At 33.4% G+C, this 19,554-nt stretch overlaps 1 protein-coding gene across 1 annotated transcript; it reads left to right on the forward strand.

Annotated features, from left to right (window-relative positions):
• The first annotated feature begins 1,822 nt into the window (after window positions 1–1,822).
• On the forward strand, window positions 1,823–17,424 carry LOC135137463 (uncharacterized). Its single transcript, XM_064067127.1, has 8 exons — window positions 1,823–1,866; window positions 2,390–2,795; window positions 2,852–3,038; window positions 3,088–3,254; window positions 8,526–8,685; window positions 11,728–11,781; window positions 14,648–14,701; window positions 14,753–17,424. Exons 2-8 carry the CDS (start codon window positions 2,397–2,399, stop codon window positions 14,926–14,928), a joined length of 1,197 nt encoding a protein of 398 aa, XP_063923197.1. The 5' UTR covers window positions 1,823–1,866; window positions 2,390–2,396; the 3' UTR covers window positions 14,929–17,424.
• Window positions 17,425–19,554: the final 2,130 nt, after the last annotated feature.

Genomic DNA, 19,554 nt, shown 5'->3' on the forward strand with positions numbered 1-19,554 from the left:
CTCCTGTTTCCGTCTGTCTGTTTGTCTGTCTGTCTGTGTGTCTGTCCGTCTGCCGTCCCGGATTTTTATTAGACAGATAATCTCCGAAAGTACTGGGTTGATTGTTGTCAAATTTTGTATTTATGTTAGAAATATCATGCAAACCAAAATTTGTCTAGTCATCTCCACCAATAATGTGATGATGTTAATTCAAAAGTGGACATAGTAAGTGGGTTTTAAATTGTATAAAATAACATATAACTACACATGTACTTTATGAATCTGCGTTGAGCTTTTACCCGAAATGTCCAGATTTTTGAAAAAAAATTCAAAATTATAAAACAACATTTTGTGATAATTTAATTTTGAATCTGCAAAACTAAATGCTTTAAAATTTTGAAGATGTTTTAAAGTTATGATAAGCATATTCAAGATATATTTACTTATCCCCTCCGAAAAATTGATGACGTCAGTTCAAAATTTTGTCGAATAAATCCTATCTAAAATGTACGTATGATGTCTGTAACTGCGATTTTTCATTCCAGTCATATTTTCTGGATTTGCTTATACAGGGTGAATAAAAAAACATGACCAACGCGTGAAATTATTTTATTCATTTAATCAGGAACTACAATACCTAATGCTTTGACATCTTGGAGATATTTTAAAGTTATTATAAGCATGGTAAATATTTTATGAAAATGTATTTGCTCGTCCCCCCTAAAAAATTGATGACGTCACCTCTTAAGTGTGCAAAATCTGATCAGTCTACACTTGTAATTTATCACTGCATTCATATTTTTTAGATTTGCTTATATAGGGTCACTTAAAAAAATTATTAATCAATCGATTTATTTTAATGAAAAATTGAATTGATATATCGTAAGCATGGTAAATTGTTAATCAAAATCTATCTGTTTATTCCCCACAAAAAAAATCATAACATCATCACAAAATTGTGTAAAGGAAAAACTCAAGAAAATGCTGGATATCCTTCGTTGTGCGAGGAAAGTTCTGTCGAAACTTCGTTTGACCAATTTTTCTTTAATAAATTAATTACTAGTTTTATTAAATTTGAATACAAAAGGCGAATATATAAACGTAGATCGCACATTTTGTATAAGAGATTTGAATAGAAATTTAATTAAGAGAATATAATAAATCGATTGATTCACGTTATGGTCGCGTGATATCTTGGTTGCCTATGTGAATATGGTGCAGATCACAGCATAGATAACAATAACATTGATATCTATGCTGTGGTGCAGATAAAACAGTGAATTCTGAAATAGAAAAATAATAAAATTTAGCCTTTGCAATATTATTCATATTATGACTTAGATCTAGACTTGTTTTTGAGTTATTTTTCGTTTGCTGTTTCTGTTGACGCAAATAAGCTTTTAGCCCTCTAAAAATGCGTACCAAATTCCAGCTCTAATTTGCTCTGATACGTTCTACAATATGTTTCCTATGTTCCATATTCAACACATTTGCTTTTCGTTTTTTTTATGGTGTCTTTTACGTGAATCCCTAATTATTCACCTCAGTGGGCTGCGGTAGTGGAGATCCCTTCATTTACATTTATACCTATGTATTTTATGATAAGGCACCTATCAGTACATAAGTAGATAAGCTGTTAATGCACTATATTAGCATAAACCCATGTTGTAACGGTGTTTTGTGAAAGAAGGTAATATTTTTCAGTTTAAATTTAACTCAAGTACTTGAGTCAGTAAAACACTTGGCAATTAATCTAAAAAGATAAGGTAGTAGTGTAAACGATAACAAAATATTATTGTTGAATCATAGCAATGAATGTTGTTGATAATAGTAGATGATATTAAATCGTGTACTTCTAAGTTACATACTTCCGCCTAGGTCGTGTAGGTAGGCCGTAATAAAATGTATTTAACTTACATTTTAGTTTTTATTATCTTCTAATTATTGGGTTGTACAAGCATATGTACGAACTGGATTTTTGACAAACATCATTTTTTTTACTTGAAAACATAATCATAATCCCTAAAATGAAATATTCATGCTCCTGTCTTCGTTTTTGTCAAAAATGTCTTTTTTTAATTTCTGTTCTAATGAAAAAAATATAGAAACATTAAATTTTTATGAGTGCACATACAACAATTAAAATCATTGGAGAAGATTACCAGAAGACACTAGTATCAGTTGCAGGAATTTTACAATTTTTTGTTGTTGTGTTACCTTTTTCGAAAATTTCTCATTCGTTTTCATAAAGATGACCTAATAGTAAGATCAGCCAATAATCAAGAACATAGTTTAATACAACACTCAATTTAAAACCCATTTAATTTCAATTGCTGTTATGTATGTACCAAAAACCAAACACATATCATTATCCGTTCGAATTGATGCTGAACTATACCTCATTTTCTAGGTTCGGTATGGTAGTTATAAAAGAACTCATCATAAGCCTATGCGCAACAGTCCTAATGAAGGTGTCAAGCGAAAACATTTTAGAGCAGATTAAGCCCGAGAATAATAGAACGTACTTCCCAAATGGGAGTCCCAATATTACATCAGAAGGATTATTTGAAAATGTAAAAACCTTTACATTTATTCCAGGTATTTTTGCAATTCAAGCAGATTTACAAGCAGAAGGAAATCTGTATATTTCACTGCACGGTAACATTAGTGAGTTTAATTTCCGCATCTATGAAGAAAAGGTACCGAATCATCCAAATTACAAGTTCAACGTTACGTTAGAAACGATAGAGAAATGTTCTGATTTGGACCACTGTTGGCCCCTGTATCCCTGTGAGAATGCTAAGGTTATTGATGGCGTAAGTCTCTTTGTATATTAGCGTTTATATAGGAGCTTATTGGGAAATGCTTTTAGGGCAAACTTCTAGAGAAAGATATGGTGTTCATCTCATGGCAACTTGTTAACCAGACTGGCGAATTTATCTTGACTATATTGTTTCAGTATCAAAATCGTCTAGTTAAATGTGTAGATCAGAACGCAATAAAATTGAAGAAAGTTGTACTACAAGGCAAAAAATTACAACAATTTCAATCAAAAAGTGGTACGAGTAAGTTTTTACAAGTGTGCGTGAAATTAATGATTTGTTTTAGTGTTCTATAAATACACAAACACGGCAGACGTCAGTCATGTTAATTGTTCTATAGACAAAACGGCAGTAGCTATACATTATATGCATTGTGAGAGCTGCGGCTTCAAATTTGATTTAAATTGTAGTGAGGCGGGCACAACTACAAACAAATATAATACTACATATCAAGTAAGTCTAAACAGTAAATATATTAATGGCATTTGTTGTTGAATAGAAAAATAAATTTTTGCACTCATGACCTTTTTTGATAGCTTTCGCGCATTCACCAGAGTGCGGGAGGTCGAACTTCCCGCACACGTGCATTTAACTTCCCGTTGCCATGGTAACCTTAACATACTCGGGTAGTGTCAACATTGTGATGTGTTGACGGCGCTGTCAATGCCGTTGTTTATAAATAACTCACAGTTAATCTCTTCAGTTTAAACGTTTATTCGTTGCAAAAAATATTGTACACAACACGTTCGTGAGCCTGCTTCCCGCATTCACGCAAATGCGTCACTCCCTTCGGTCGTGCCGCAAACAAGCGTTCATGCGGGAAGCAGGCTATCCCGAACTAGTTGTGTAAATTACTATTTCACAATGGACAGTACTTGACTAAACACAGGCAAGTGTAAGTGTTACAATCGAACACTAAACTCCGTTTGTCGTTTTATGAAAATTTGGGACGGAAAGTTGACTATTGCGAAAACTACAATTGCAACTTATTAAATTAAATAAACTCAGTATAATACAGGATAATCTGTAAAATTTTTAAGTAATTTAAAACCAAATCGGATTTTGCTTTTAGTCTTCCCTAACAACAATGAGGTTAAGTTTATTGCAGAGATAATTTTCTTTATACGAATGTGCACCTCTTTATAAAGACATCGTCAATCTTGGACATTGTTGACTTAATAAACTTCATAGTCCTTGTACATGCGTTCGACTTCTAAACATTGAAAATAAGCTTGTTAGATTATTAGATTCACGCCTTTTTTGTCACTGATCTCGGAGATGATGGTTTCAGATACCTTGAAATCAGAGTGTGGATGATAACGTGATAAGACATAAATGAGACGTACGTAAGGTCGATTACACATACGTACCTATCTTAAAAGAGATTATGTTTTAAAAACAAATCTTAAAAATTTGTATTTACTATTTAAATAAAAAATAAATAAAAGAATAAATAAACATCGAATTTATTACAAACAAAATGTTATTTTGGTGGCGAGGTTTAGCTGCAATACCATTCTTCCACTTAATCATTTACAACATATCATAAAAACATTGTATATGATAATTAATTATAAAAAATGTAATATGTATCGACAGGACTAAATACAAAGAAATATCGCAATGTTAAGCAAAGAAAAATAATAACAAAATGCTAACAAATCTTCAAATACAAACTTTTTAAGTATGTAATACTTTACTGTACTTAACTCTTTGCTGCCTGGTCAACAGAATTGTGCAATATTATAGCATTATACATAAATAGAAGAAAGTTATTGAATAATTCGGCATTAATAACAGGTAAATCAGATCCGTAAAGTTTTTTCTTGATTTTAAAACTGAGAAAACGCCCGGTTGAATATAATACTTTTATTAACCGACAAAAAGTGGAACGTACCATAAGATCCGCATGTGATTTTAAACGTAAATTTTTAAGAACAAAATAATAGAACACGAGATTTTGATTAACACTGATTAACAAGTCATGATTGAATGAATAATAATAAATGGAATTCAAATATTAATTAATAAAATTAAGTAAAACGGTTCTACTTAGATAGATCTTGTGGTTTAAATTTTAAAATGAGGAAAGTGTCATCAGCATATGAGAAAATCTTGGAATGTTTGATAACTCTCTACATATGTACAAGGTAAACAAAAGCGGACCTAGGACACTACCTTGTGGTACATCTGAACACCAAGACATTATTCCTTTCAGATAGATAAAAGCTATTAATTTAATATAACTAATTGAGTCAATTATAACCGAGCTTACTAGTTTAGAGCTTGGTTTTTAAACGTTTTAAAATGGAAAAAGTACGTTCACATGCAGCACTGGATACTGGAATTTTAGTACTAATAACCGCTAGTTTGTAAGTTTCAATAAATGCACATTTATAAAATTTTAACATGTCTAAAAGGTCCATTATTGTGGTGATTTTCACGTTTTTTTTTCATTTTCATACCTTGTCAACGTTGTTGAACGTATCATAAGTTCTGATTTCAACAAATCCAAATTGCTTTGATAAAAAGTGCCTAAAGGAGTTAAGGCGTCAAAATTTAAAAATAAAGTATTGCTAGGATGCAAAGCTGCAACATCATCTGTGGGCAACAAGTTAAAAATTTACACCGGTATTCCTAGAAAAATTGAGGTGGGCACCAGGGTGGGCCGCAAAGTTTTTGGTCGGGCCATGGCCCACCCTGTCCCCCCCTGACACTGGGCAGTTGTCAGAGAGAAGTGGTTATACCGTGATACTGTCTCAAATCTGATAGTTGACTTGGTATTATATTATTTAGTTTACAATATGTTGGTGACTGTTGTATAAGAACAGTTTCCAAAGTTTTTGAAAAGGTTGGAAGAATACCGATAGGCCTCAAGTCATTTAGAAATTCAGGAGAGTTAACTATGGAGACAGGTCGAACTAACGCTCTTTTCCAATGTATAGGAAAATAACCACACTTAATGCAACAGTTGATTAAATGAGTAATATGAAATGGTATAATAGAAGAACATAATCTTATCATTTTTAATGAAATTTTATCTACCCCTAGAGCCTCAGATTATAATGAATGAATAATAATTGAATCAATAATATAAACTAATATAATATCTAATAGTGTGGACACCGGATGAACGTGTAGAAAGTAGATAGTAAAGTTATTTATCTCATTTGGATTAACAAAATTAGAAGAAATTTCTGGAGGTCCCTTATAACTGATATGCAATGACTTCCGAGATTTTCAAAACTGATTCTTATGATTCTGTTTAGGTATAAGTATATTCCAGATAATCTTTCTTTTCTTTCCGAAGAGATGCTGACGTAAAATTTCTAAGTTGCTTATATTTATTCCAATTTTCAACAGTCTGGTTTCTTTTATAACGACTATAAGCCTTACCTCACTAACCAAAAATTAATTTGAGTACATTTGTCAACCAAGGGGTTTTTGGTATATTAACTCTAATTGTACGAACTGGAGCATGAATGTCCACTGATAATGTGATCACTCAATAATTTAAGTTTTTCATCTATTGAGGTATATTATAAAAATTGTGGCCAACGAAATCAAAGTGAAAATCCTCGCATTAATCCGCTTGAAATCTCTAATACTGATAAATTTTGGTTTAGGTTTAAAATTAGTTTATGATCTAAGATTCTATCCGCTTTAACAGTACCCGTGCTCTGTATTATTTCAGGTTTATTTAGAAAAATGTCATCAGTTAAAGTGACTGACTTATTTGAAGTTGTAATTTAATCGAGGGCTAGAATATAATGAATTAATACAGAGGAATACTACTTGTGTCGTAAATTAAAGCGACTGACTGACAATTTGTTGGCAATAAATAAAACTCAAGTAGGCAATATTTTTTTATATTATGATATAAAATAATGTGAAAACATTAACAGCGCAATAGAACGGGTAACTCGAACATAAAAATAGTGTCTTTATTGAATAATTAAGGCAGGTTTGGCTTTTACAGGACGCCCCCGCTTTCTCTTTAATATTAATGGCTTCTAAGGGTGGATGGAGTATATTTCCGCCTGATCGACGTTTGTTTAAAATACACGTCATTCCCTGTTTGCTTACTTGGTGTTAAATACCTGATGGTTTCAATTAATGTTAGTGTTAACAAAAAAAACCTACACCTCCTCCTATCCTCCAAACTTTATTCTTATGGTAATGTTATCCGATAGCCATGTCTCCGTCATCGCGGAGATATCAAAGTGCTTCGGGTTAACAGTAATCGTACGTTCAAATGTGCAATTTTGAGATTGTTTAGGATTTTATCTGCTGTATGGAAATTTTCTGCGTATAGTGCATCTTTTTTAAAAGTGGCCATAGGGATTCCCATGTTAAATTTGATACCCCATGTTATTGTAAAACTATCGCTATTTGGAAGTGATAAAAGTTTAGTTAACGATTAGGATGGTTTATCCTTTAGTCTCTGCTGTAATAACTTTTTATACCACTAAATAAATACATCATTATCGATAGATTTTGACGAGTCTTCGGCATCCGTGTAGACGAGAATGTATCGCTGATGTTTAATCAAAATGCGTCCATTACTGCATTACTGATCTAGACGTTTTTACCATAAATTTTTCTAGACTCTACATAGCATTTTTACCTCTCCGGAACCGGATCTTCAGTGATAACAATTTTCATAGCTTTTTCTTCTATTCCTATGAGTCCTTGTACTGAATGTAACAACTACAGAATAGTTCTTTTGCGCTTCTTTTGTCGTCTACGATAAATATTAGTAATATCAAGGTCGGTCAGGTCGTAAAGACACGACTAATTTCTTATTATCTTTATTTTGTTCTGCTGGAATTCCGTAAAATATTAAATTTGTGGATCGGTTGTCTTCCTCTAAAGTCACAATTTTGCTGTGCGCTTCATCTATTTCGGGTTCAAGTTGTTCCAACTGTATTTATTTTCTAATACCTTGAACTGCTGGTCCCATTGTGTTTTCATTTGGGTAAACAAAACTGCTGAAAAGTTTTCCAAAAGCAGTTCCAATGTTAAAAAATTTTACAAACCACTGTGGTCATCATTAGCTGTAGGTATTAAGACGTTTGTCACTTCGAATTTAAACTTCTTTAACAATACAACTGAACGGGGAGGAAATAGTTAATGAGCTGTCGCTATCAAAAGTCTAGAGATTTAGAAATAAAACAAGTAGGAGTAATATAAAATCAGTATTCCGAATGTACTTGTTTCGTTTCGGATGTACCTCATAAAATTTTATGATAATACTAGCGGCCCCGGCAAACGCTGCTTTGCCATTAACATTATTTCTAGTGAATATTTTGGAAGTTAAATAAACAATCACATTAAAATAAAACATTTTGTCCAAAAAATTAAGAAAACATTTTTTGCGTGGGCCACCCTTATCACTTTGGGGTATAAAAAATAGTTCACGACCTATTCTCAGACCTACCGAATATACAGAAAAAATTTCATAAAAATCGGTTAAGCCGTTTCGGAGGAGTTTGGTTACAAACACTGAGCTCCTGTCGATGGTTTGGAGATGCAATAGATCCTATTCTTGGTTTATCAGTTACAGTGTCTTTTGAATCTACCTGGTGGTTAATCCAGGACAGCCTCTTGTAAAATGGCACCTATATAATTTTATAAGGTATGTCTTAAATGAAACAAGAGAACGTAAATAATATATAGATTTTGTCACAAAATGCGTTCCTATAATAAAAACTTTCTTTACAGTTTTCCGAATACTCATTGTCCAACCCTCAATTTAAATCTAATTTTGGAGGATGGAAAAAACATATAATTAAGTCCGAAGCAGGCTCTTGTAACCTGACAATCAACAGAACAAACAATGGAAACCCTACTAAAAACGACTACTGGTTCATTGCATTTATAGGTAACTGACTACGACGAAAAACCATAGTAGGGGAAAGATAGGTAAGAGTACGGGTCCACTAAAGGCGAAAGAAACGGAATGTTAGTAAGTGTCGTTAAAACGCTAGAATGGTTACTATTTAATCATTATAAAAAAAGTTTATTCCATTGCCCTTATCTACTTGGGCTAAAATTGTACCCCTTTAAAAATTTGGCTGAAAAGTTGTCAGCAATAAATGGTACATAACCTTGCTATATGTTGAGTTTATTGCATGACCAAAAATATTATGCGGATTCGGCCTCACGCGTCTGTCTATTGACTTTGACTAATTTTTAAGACGGTTTAACTCATTAAGGAAAAAGTATAAAGGACGAAGTGCGAACTGTCTCAGCAATGTAAACTTTTGGCACCAATGCAAGCACCTTTTATTGTCCTTTTCAAATAGAACGCTCTCTACCGAGCATGCTCACTTTGATAATGTTACCAAACTAGTCTTACCTGTGTCGTACGTTTCTAATTTTGTGATTTAGTTTAGTTTAGTGTGAACCAGTGTGAACGAGTGTTTAATGTTCGTTTAAAGGCTTTTTAAAGTGGTTAGTTGCAAATTGTGTAAAACTACAAGTAGGTCAAGTCAATAACTTGTAACATCAAGCCTATTCTTGAATGCGTTGAGAGATGAAGCTTCAACGGTAGCGCCGGGGAGGTTGTATGTCTTATTTTGTCGTTTAATATTTGCTTAAGAGAGATTAACGGATATTTTTGGATTGGAGACATGAATGAAGGAAACTGTGGAAAGACTTTATTTCTATACACCTGGAAAAATATGTATCCGTCAACAACCTTTTCCTTTGTTTCATTTTGAACAAAAATATTTTAATAGAACATCAACCCACAAAGTTACATGAGAAAGAGTATTAATACCCTCACATGCTTCATAACAAAATAATAGGTACATATAATTATTTTAGATTACTTACCAATGTGATGACTTCAGAAGACAATGAAGTTTGTGATCTTCATTAGAACCTGAACGGAATAGCGAAGATAATTGTCTAACAAAATCGTAATTTGACGATGTTGTTTCAAGTATAAAGGAGAAGATTAAGTACTGTGAAAACAAGAGTATGGGCATTGAGAAATTTTACAAAAATAGAAAACTGTTCAGCAGAATGTGGGCTAATATAAAACTATTTAATTGTGTTGACGTTTAAGATTGTTTCTTCTTCAAGACACTGCAGGTTATTAAATTTTACAAATTTTATTTTTCGAGTACTGTATTAGGTATATGAGACAAATAATCTTCATCTTGAATACTCACTCGTTCAATGTGAAATGCTATGTGTACTTTAGGATTATTTCTATGTAACATATTTTTACAGCTTTTAATTCCCGAGCGTAAGCAAAGGAAATATTGTAATAGGCCGACTCTCTGCTTGACGACAATATGCCTACAAAAAACATAAAAATTAAAAAGTATGAAGGACGTAGCGTAGATTTATATATAGTGTTGCATGTAGAAAGTTCTGATGGTTTCCATCCTGGTTGCAGTGTTCACCTACGTTCATCGAATAACGACCGTGATTATCATAAAACAATGGACTCCATTTTATTTAAGCACTGGGTAATGTCCTCTCTGAAAATAATTGTAAAATACCGTGTAGTCAGAAATTACTGACTCGGTTAATAGTACTTTTTAAACAAAAAATGTGAACTTTTCCTGCGTTTATGTTGGCAAAAGGGAAGTAACTGTGTGACAGATACGTCAATCGTGACGTGGGATGATAAATTTAGCTCATAAGTATTTTGGATACATTTTGCAAATTAAAAATGTGAATAATCTGTCAATCTTGACAGCTGACAACCGGAAATTATTGAGAACATCATGATACCAATTTCAACTAAAAATCCAGAATTGTCAACAGACTCAGTCATTTCTAATCACGCGGTAGTTGTTGTTCTGGATAACACCAGTTACCATTCTGTAAGGATAGAAAAACCTCCAACAAAGTCTTCACAAAAAGCGATTCTTTAAAATTATTTAATCAAACATAAAGAATCATTTGTTGAAAAATACATCAAAAATTTGATAGAGGCTATTTGACAGAAACAGTGAAATATGAAACTGATACAATTTTAGCCCAGTTTAGTTTTTTGATGGTTTGCGAATGCCGCCTTATCATTGTCAATACAACCCAATCGAATTAGTTTGGGTACACTGCAAAAGTCATTATGATATATGTTGATCAAAATCGAAATAACTACCAAAGTTCTTTCTTTGACGAACATTCCTTATAACAAAATTTTCATCACAGTCCAATTCGGCAAACCCTCTCCCAACCATCTGGTCTGCGATTAAGCCGTCATAAAAATTAGTGAAAGTCAACAGACGCTTGAGGTCGAATCCGCAAAATATTTCTGGTCATACAATACCACAGAATTCACGACGTTGCTTTATACTCCATCTACCACAAGAGACCAAAACCTTACATTTTGTAATGAATAAATGTAATAGAGTAATACATTTTGTCTCAGAGTACTGATATCAAAATCCTGACTTCACTATTTTATTTGAAATACCATTTTTATTCAAGTTTCTACACTTTTCTTTTATGTAGATGGGTCGCTACAATAGGAAAAGAGAAAGGAAAAAAATGTTGTTTTAAGTTTCTGCGGTAAAATAAACTTTTTAGGTGCTCTTAAATACTATATGCGTACTCTTGGCCATCTTTCCCCTAAAGTATGACGGAAAATATAGCGCAGTTATGGTTTAATTGCTACTCAACTTAGAGTCTAGTAATCTTTAGGACTTTCCTAAAGTGGGTTGCAATAAATTTATCTGCCTGACCGCACCGTTTCGTATTTTGAAGTATATAACAAATAATAGTTACTTGTGTACCAAGACCAAAAATGTTTTTTCGGATGAGTGTGATGATTTTAATGGTCGAGGCGATAGCCGAAGCCAGAAAGTATGCCAGGACGCAACTATTTATAAAAGATCGTCTCTAAAATGCTTATGAAGTCACAATACCTTCAGGAAACTTTAAATTTGGCTTTGTTTTTTAGATCCACACGAACAATGGCTTGATTCATATGAAGAAAAATCTACGACTACTCCAGGTAACGAACGAGAAGTGACTTGCAATCAGCAAAAGGCGTCCTCAATGATGTTAATGACGTTAATAATTTTCGCATTGATAGTAAATATACTGTAGGTTAGTTTTCAAGTAATGTGCGAATAAGTGATCGGTAGTTACGCTAGGTGTTTGGGGATGGGGTGAGATTAGAGAATAATAGTATAGGAATGCCGTTCATTACCGGGCAGTGGTGGGTCTAATTAAAAGTAATATTAATAGTTCTTTATTTTCAAATGAAGAAGAAATAAAGTCCAGTGTTAGCTATTCCCACTTAACATATTCTTAGAAAATTAACATAAACTAAATACATATATCAACCTTAACAAAAATTTAACCAACGAAATCATAACAAATGCAAAATAAAAAAAATATATTAAAACACGGAAGCCATTCGAAGTTGAACTAGTTTAATACATCACTGGTATTGTATAGTGAAGTGATTTTGAATAGTGACACGTCGAACTCATGTTCGCGACGTACCGGAACTCTATGCTGAAGGTGAATCTATAGTATAAATTTTTTAAGTTTTGACAGTCCGTGTTTAGGGTTTATATCAAAATAGCTGATAACGGAATAATTAATAATAATATAATTAGACTGTCACAAAGTATTTTCCGTATTTTGAACTTTATTATAGTATAATGGCAATACAATAAGTTTAGAAACCAATATACTTTTATCAGTAAAATATGTATAAACATAGATAACTTTTGAGTAGCATATTATGTAATAAGCTTTACCTCTTTAGACACGAGTTCATTTAATGCTTTACAATTACGAGTATTTAATTTTAAACCTAAATGATAATTAGGTTAAGTTATTTTTGTATGTATTTTTAAAAATTTCTTGGACCCAGTGTACCTAACATAAGTAATTCCGTTGTATACACAAGAAATAGAAGAGACGCCAAAATTTACCTTTGGGTACACCAGTGCAGTTTATTATATCAACACATGAGAAAATATCATATTACATTTATCCGATTTCATAGTATTTAATGTCAAACTATTATTTATATTCCAGCTTTCCTTTAATTTGAAGTATTGTTTGTTATTGCATTAATGTCCATTGCACTTATAACCATAGGTGCGTCGTCAAAAATAAATGAACTGTTTCTTTATTAATATTATAAGGAAGATCACAAGTAGTAAAATACTGAGGAGATTCTGCTGTAGTACTCTAGTTGATAGTTGGTGCAAATTTGAATCTTGTTTTGGGACATTAGTTCTGCAAACTGTTTCTTTTCTTCGAAAAAGGCTTTAAATCATTTAGAGAGAATCATAAAACCTCATAAAATTCCAATTTTCTGCACAGCAAAGTATAATCGATTGAAAATTGAATGCTGGCCTTTTATTAAAATAAATTGTGACTGACTTGTTCATTATATGATACCAGAACTGCAACTCTAGGGGCCGGTTACATAAACGCAAATCAAATTTAATCTCTGATTAACTCCATAGTAACGATTGTTATTATCATAGTTACAATTGTTCTTAATCAGAGATTAAATTTGATTTGCGTTTATGCAACCGGCTCTAGGTGTTTTTTCTTACACGATTGTTTTTTGTTTAGTAAATTGTGTTTTGTTAAGAAATTACCCAATTGTTGTAGAAAGGTATGGTTTGTTGCGCTTTATTTGATTTACTATTTTTCTCTTTGACCGCTCACTTTTTTTTGTAAAATCATGTAGTAAAGTATTTAGAATTCTGTAATGTGCTTTATTTTAAATTTTTACTTAAATTCATTAGTTGATACTAAATTTTGATATTTCTCCAAATGGTACTTTAAAATAGTAAGGAAATTATAATTACAAAAACCTAAAATTTTTGTCCACTTTTCTTATATATGTTGCTTCTTATGATATCCAAATCAACTTTATTAGTCAAAACTAAATAGTCATTTGAGGCTGTTGAAAATTTTTATTGATAAATGATTAATTTGAATATCCGTCTGGGTGCTTGTACTTAGTATTGTGCTTCATATTTTGGAACAATACGTGTTTACAAAATGTATTACTTCATTTGATGTAGCTTCTGGTTTTAAGCAACACACGTCTAGATGTACAAATTCGATCTCTCATTTCTAGTGCATGAATGATGTGCCGGTAAGAAAATTCTGGTAAGAAGAATTTTTGTTATAGTTATCTTCGATTTTGTACTACTGACCATTTTTCAAATGTCTTTCTTGTCATATCATCAATCGATGTCTTGTCTTTATCCTTTGGATTAGAATCGGTTTTAAAAGCTGATGATTTTTCTCCAAAATTGTTAAGTTGTTTACTGCATCCATGAATGAGTGGGAGGTAACAGCTACTTCTTGGACAGGAGCCATTTCGCACGCTAGATTATACCTGCCATCAATGGCGGCACCTCTGTTTTCACTTTCACAATGCTAGACAATCACAGAAATATATTTTATTTATAACAGATTTTTATTCAGTTGCCTAACTTTATTTCATACAATATAATTTCGGTATTACTTACTCTGGGGAGTCATACTTGTGTTTGAATAAATAATTTAAATCATGTTTCCGCTGCAATTTATTATTATTATTATTCTTTAATTATATTTTTATTTATTACATTGTATCAAGGTTTCGGGAATGTTTTTATTCATTTGTGGTATATTCTAGTACCGAGTTTTTCTATAGTATTACTTCTTGTAAGACAGATTATCAGAATTGAGCTGTTGTTTTTCGTAGTCGCACTAGAAAACTGTCGTTTTTATTCCCCGTTGTGGGTAGTAGTTGTTACACGGCGAGAAATATAGTTTGTTGGTTCAATATTAACCTGAGGACGTTTTTTGTTAATCGTAACTTGTATATTTACTTTTATGAATATTTCTTCTAGATCCTCCTACACATAAAATAACTCTTACTACTACTACGAAACAACCAACAACCAGTTAGGTGTATAACAAATACGTGTAACTCTTTTTAACTTTTTCCTTTTCAGATATTTATCCAAACAAAGATAATGCAGTAACTGATTCTGAAAATAATTCAAGATCGCTAGAAGCTATCCCTACGCTTCAATGGTTAATACTGACAATTTTGCTCATAGTTCTCATGATGTCTATTGTATCTATTGTACTCGTCGGAAGGAACCGAAATTGTAGGAAAACCGCCTAGAAACAAACATGGTACAAGAAGACATAGTATCAAAGAAGATTAACAACATTTGAACAAGAAGCGACACTCGTGTCGGTGCCTTTGATGTTTTGGTGATCAGTTTTGGTGACCTTCAGCAATTTTGTAAGGGTGCTTAAACGCGGGAAATGTAAAGGTTAGTTTTCATCAAAGGATGAATTGACATAACTAATTCGTTTGTCATTTATGTCGGGAAAATTGGTCACATGTAACTTTGTCGCATTTCCCTTTTCTTGTTTCCCATTTCTCATTTCGATTTCTCATTCAGAATTGTTGCGTACTTATAATTTCTCATTTCGCATTTTAATAAGATTAAATAGTAAAATACGTATGTGTCTGTAAATCTTAGCGGTAAACTAATCTAACCTCCCGAACCAACGTCACAACAAAACGTTTTTGTCACTAATAGAACTTGGATTTTCTATGGTTAGAACAGTTAGAACGTTGAAAACGTGTGTATAAAATAAATGACGACAAACGTGTATTTTAAGAAATGCGATGCACGCCTACAATAAACAAAAATAGAGCAGTGCGATACAGCTTTAATAAACACACTGTCTGTACACTAGAAATCGTTTTCTCCATTTGATGACAGTGACGCTTCTTGTTCATATTTTGTTAATCTTCTTTGATGGTACTGCTTTGCGCAACAGCCACGTGACGTCAGATTGCCTTGAAAACCGTGCTTGAAACTCTTTTCTGACTATTTCGAAAGCTGTCAAATATCAGTTATTTGTGATGTTATAACGGAGGTCGAGATTCGGTTCAGTTTTTAATCACGGGTTAATTTATTTTCGACGGTGCTAAGTTGAAATCAGATGCTAATAACATGTGTTCAAAATTTGATATCGTTCGTTGATAGTGATAATACAAACATTCAACAAGCCAGAATTAAAGTTGGTGGTCGTGACATCCACATGACGTCACACAAAATGCGCAATATCATACAATGTTTTCTTGTACGATGGAAACAAATTTTCTCCACATAGATGTGATTACTAGACAGCCGATTTTTGTGGGGCTACATCACGATTGTAGGTGGGGACGCTTGAATCTCTGGGGAATCAGTACCGGGTGATAATCACTGAATTTAATCGTCACTAATTTCAAAAATACAATTAACAAAATTTTAATAAGTAAACCGGCTAAGTAAATGAGAACGGGAATTAACAGCAAAGTGCAACGAAGGAGCGTTTAGAATAGAAAACTAAAATAAACGAAGTGTAGCCTGTAACTGTACTGAATTCCCATCCCGCACGAGCCGTACCGAGTTTGACCTTCACCGCCCCGACGGTAATCCGCTGCTGTCTAGTGATTACGTTTCTATAGTGTATTCACTTAAACGCGTCACCTCTTTCTATCCACTTTCCACGGTATACAGGGTTAGTCACGAGAAAATTACTTCTGAAAATAATTTTTACGCAACCCAAAATACTAATACACTATACCACTTGATATTATCTAAATTTAAAATGAAATGCCTAATCCATGATTGCTTTGACTTTGGCAGTGTCACTTTGACGTTAGTTCATTTTTAACATTTTTTTTTTCATCGTTTACTCCGCTCTAGAGCCCCATTGTGTCGACGACGTACGCTCAGATCAATCTGCGCTATGCGTGAAGCCGTAAGTGCTCTACCAATATTGTTCCCCGCTAATGTGCATGTGTTAATTCGCCATTTTTGCGTCACCTAGAGCCTCTTGGAAGTGCAAATCTGCAGCCTCTGGACCTCTTCGAGCACCCATTTACAAAAAAGCCGTAGCATCCCCGCAAAATGCCCAACATTTTCAACAGTTGTAGTAGTTAAATTATTTACTTACTTTTTTGAGTTTATGTTGTAACCTTTGAATAAAATGGCGCAAAAAAAATTTTTGGAAATAATTTTCTCGTGATTAATCGGTTGCAAAAAATCAAAAGGCACTCGAAACGAGCCCTGACAAATTTATTAGCGGCGCCAGCGCAGATCTCCGACCACCATGGACACTCGCGTAACCTCCTATTCCACAATTGTCAAAATGACATTGCCAAACTCAAAGCAATCATGGATTAAGCACTTCATTTTAAATTCAATTGGTATCAAGTGATACCTACACGGTATTTGTATTTTGGGTTGCGTAAAAATAATTTTTAGAAGTAATTTTCTCGTGACTAACGCTGTATATAGATACATAAATATATATCGTGCGCTACAGTAATACCCCCTCCCCCTGCTGCGCTGGAGCGTAACGAAGGTTGTTTGCTGTTTGAGTGTATCGCAGACTGCGATACACGATATCCGCCACAACGTTATCAAAGTTCTCAATAATTCGTTTTTTCATATTTAATTTTTATTAAAAGAAAACATTGCTTCACAATATAAAATGACTGGGGGATGTTTCAGAAGCAAAATAGAAATGGCTAAAAACTTTTGTGCATTTTTTGTAAAACATTTTCTCATAATGTAATCGCTTAAAAAGTAAAATAAAAAAATCTAAGGTTGTTTCGATAGAATTCCCTTCGCCCTTAAATGTAGCTACAGTCCAACAAATCCGCTCCTTTCAAAAATATAAAATTCGATTTTGCGATTTTTGTTTTGTGTTAACCTCCCTAAAATAAGAACCAGTGGCACAATGACACTCCGTACGTCCTGCACCCCAGGGGTTCAATTTCCAAGGGGGCGCAATCCACACACGTACGGACAATATGAAATATATTTAAAGCATACAACCCCAATGGAAAAAGTGTATCAGTGTACATATTTAACTTCGATTGTTGACTGGTTCTTAATTTGATTAATAAAAAGTTAGATAGTGATTAATAATAATTTTATTAAATTTATTTCATTTAATTAAAAAAAAGCTGGCGCCAGTTTCCAAGGCTCGATTTTGAGTCTGCGAGCCGGGTGCTTTACAAACTGAGCCATGCTAGCCATGGTTGTACACTACTGAGGTCTCAAACTGGAGAGAGTACGGTTACTGTTTGAGAGGTCCGAATGAGTAAGCAAAATACAGGAACTTCGAGTTATAGTTTACTTTTAGTTGTTGATTTCCCGGTGTGTGTGGCGTGTCTGCGCGGTTCTAAAGTGTTAGTTTTCTTATAATAATAATAAATTGTAATAACAAAATACAATTTTTGGATACAAAAATTCAACTGTGTACACACTTATTTCCTAAAACACTTAAACCAGTTATTTCTTAACCCATCCACATTTCCAACATTTTTATGTCACGCTGTAACATCTCCAAAACCCAGGGGCCGCTGGAGCCAGGGGGCACAAGGGCCCGTGCCCTCCTAAAATTACAACGTCTACAAATAGTAATACTGGACATAGCAAAATAGTAATTTTCAATATTTAAAAATTATCCGGAAATTTGTGTCATAATTATCAAAGCTAATTTTTTTATTTCGCTCCACTTGCATAAACTGTATCAAAATTTACATCTAAAGATGTTGTGTCTTGGATATATGCTATGTTATTGCTGATGAAGTGCTGATAAAAGCGGAGACGGGAACCAAATCATGGCACCGTTGCCATGGAAACCGTGCGTCTAATCGCGGTATTGCGCTGGAATCGGGGGCCTATTCTGACAGCGTCCGTAACGCATGCGTGTTTTAAGTTTCATTCTGCGCGAGTGCAATTGTTTGATTTTAAATAAAAATGATGAATTCGGTTGAATATTTAATAAAAAAACGTTCTCTGTGTCACGACGATAAAAATTTTATGGGAAGCCACCCGCGATTTAGTAATAAAAAAAAGTGTTCATGGCAAAACGAGAGACTTTCATAGATATTTTAGTAGACGTAACACGTATGATAAATATTCGCGGATGTGCAGTTGTGAAAAAAATAAATAGTTTTGTTTTGTGTGCCTTCTCAGTAATGAGTTAAAACCATCGCCCTGGATTAACACTGGCGTGGATGATCTATGACACTAAGGTACGTGGACAAATACTTTTTTACTTTTATTGAATGTATTTTTGTATTTATTTTCGTCACACAATTTTGTCTATTAATTAGTAATAACAACCTGTTTTATATCTTCATATTTAACTCATCAATCAAATTGTGTCCCCCCACTTCAAAAGGTCACGAGCCGCCACTGCTAAAACCTAAGGATGATGACACAACAAATCCATCAAAATACAGACCTATCACATGTTTACCCATGGTACAAAATTCGCAATATCATGCCACATTTTGTGAATTTTGGGTGACGTCATCTGGATGTTATGACCGCCAACTTTAAATGCTAGCTTGTTGCATGTTCGCCAACGAACGATGCCAATTTTTGAACACATGTTATTAGCGTGTGTTTTCAACTTAGCACCTTCGAAGATAAGTTAATCCATGATTAAAAACTGAACCGAATCTCAACCTCCGTTATAACTAGAGAGCGGATTTCTGTCGGGCTACGTCACGATTATAGGTGGGGACGCGTGAATCGCTGTGAATCAGTAGCGGGTAATAATCAGTGCATCTAATTTTCACTTATTCCACAAATACAATTCACGAAACCTTAATTCATAAAACAGCTAGGTAAATGAGAACGGGAATTAACAGCAAAGTACAACGAAGCACCGTTATTTTATTCGAAAATAGACGAAGTGCAGCTAGTAACTGCACTGAATT

Source organism: Zophobas morio, unplaced genomic scaffold (assembly GCF_036711695.1).
Source record: "Zophobas morio isolate AGI-343-1 ecotype UQ-CSIRO unplaced genomic scaffold, CSIRO_AGI_Zmor_V1 ptg000029l, whole genome shotgun sequence".
Taxonomy (NCBI): domain Eukaryota; kingdom Metazoa; phylum Arthropoda; class Insecta; order Coleoptera; family Tenebrionidae; genus Zophobas; species Zophobas morio.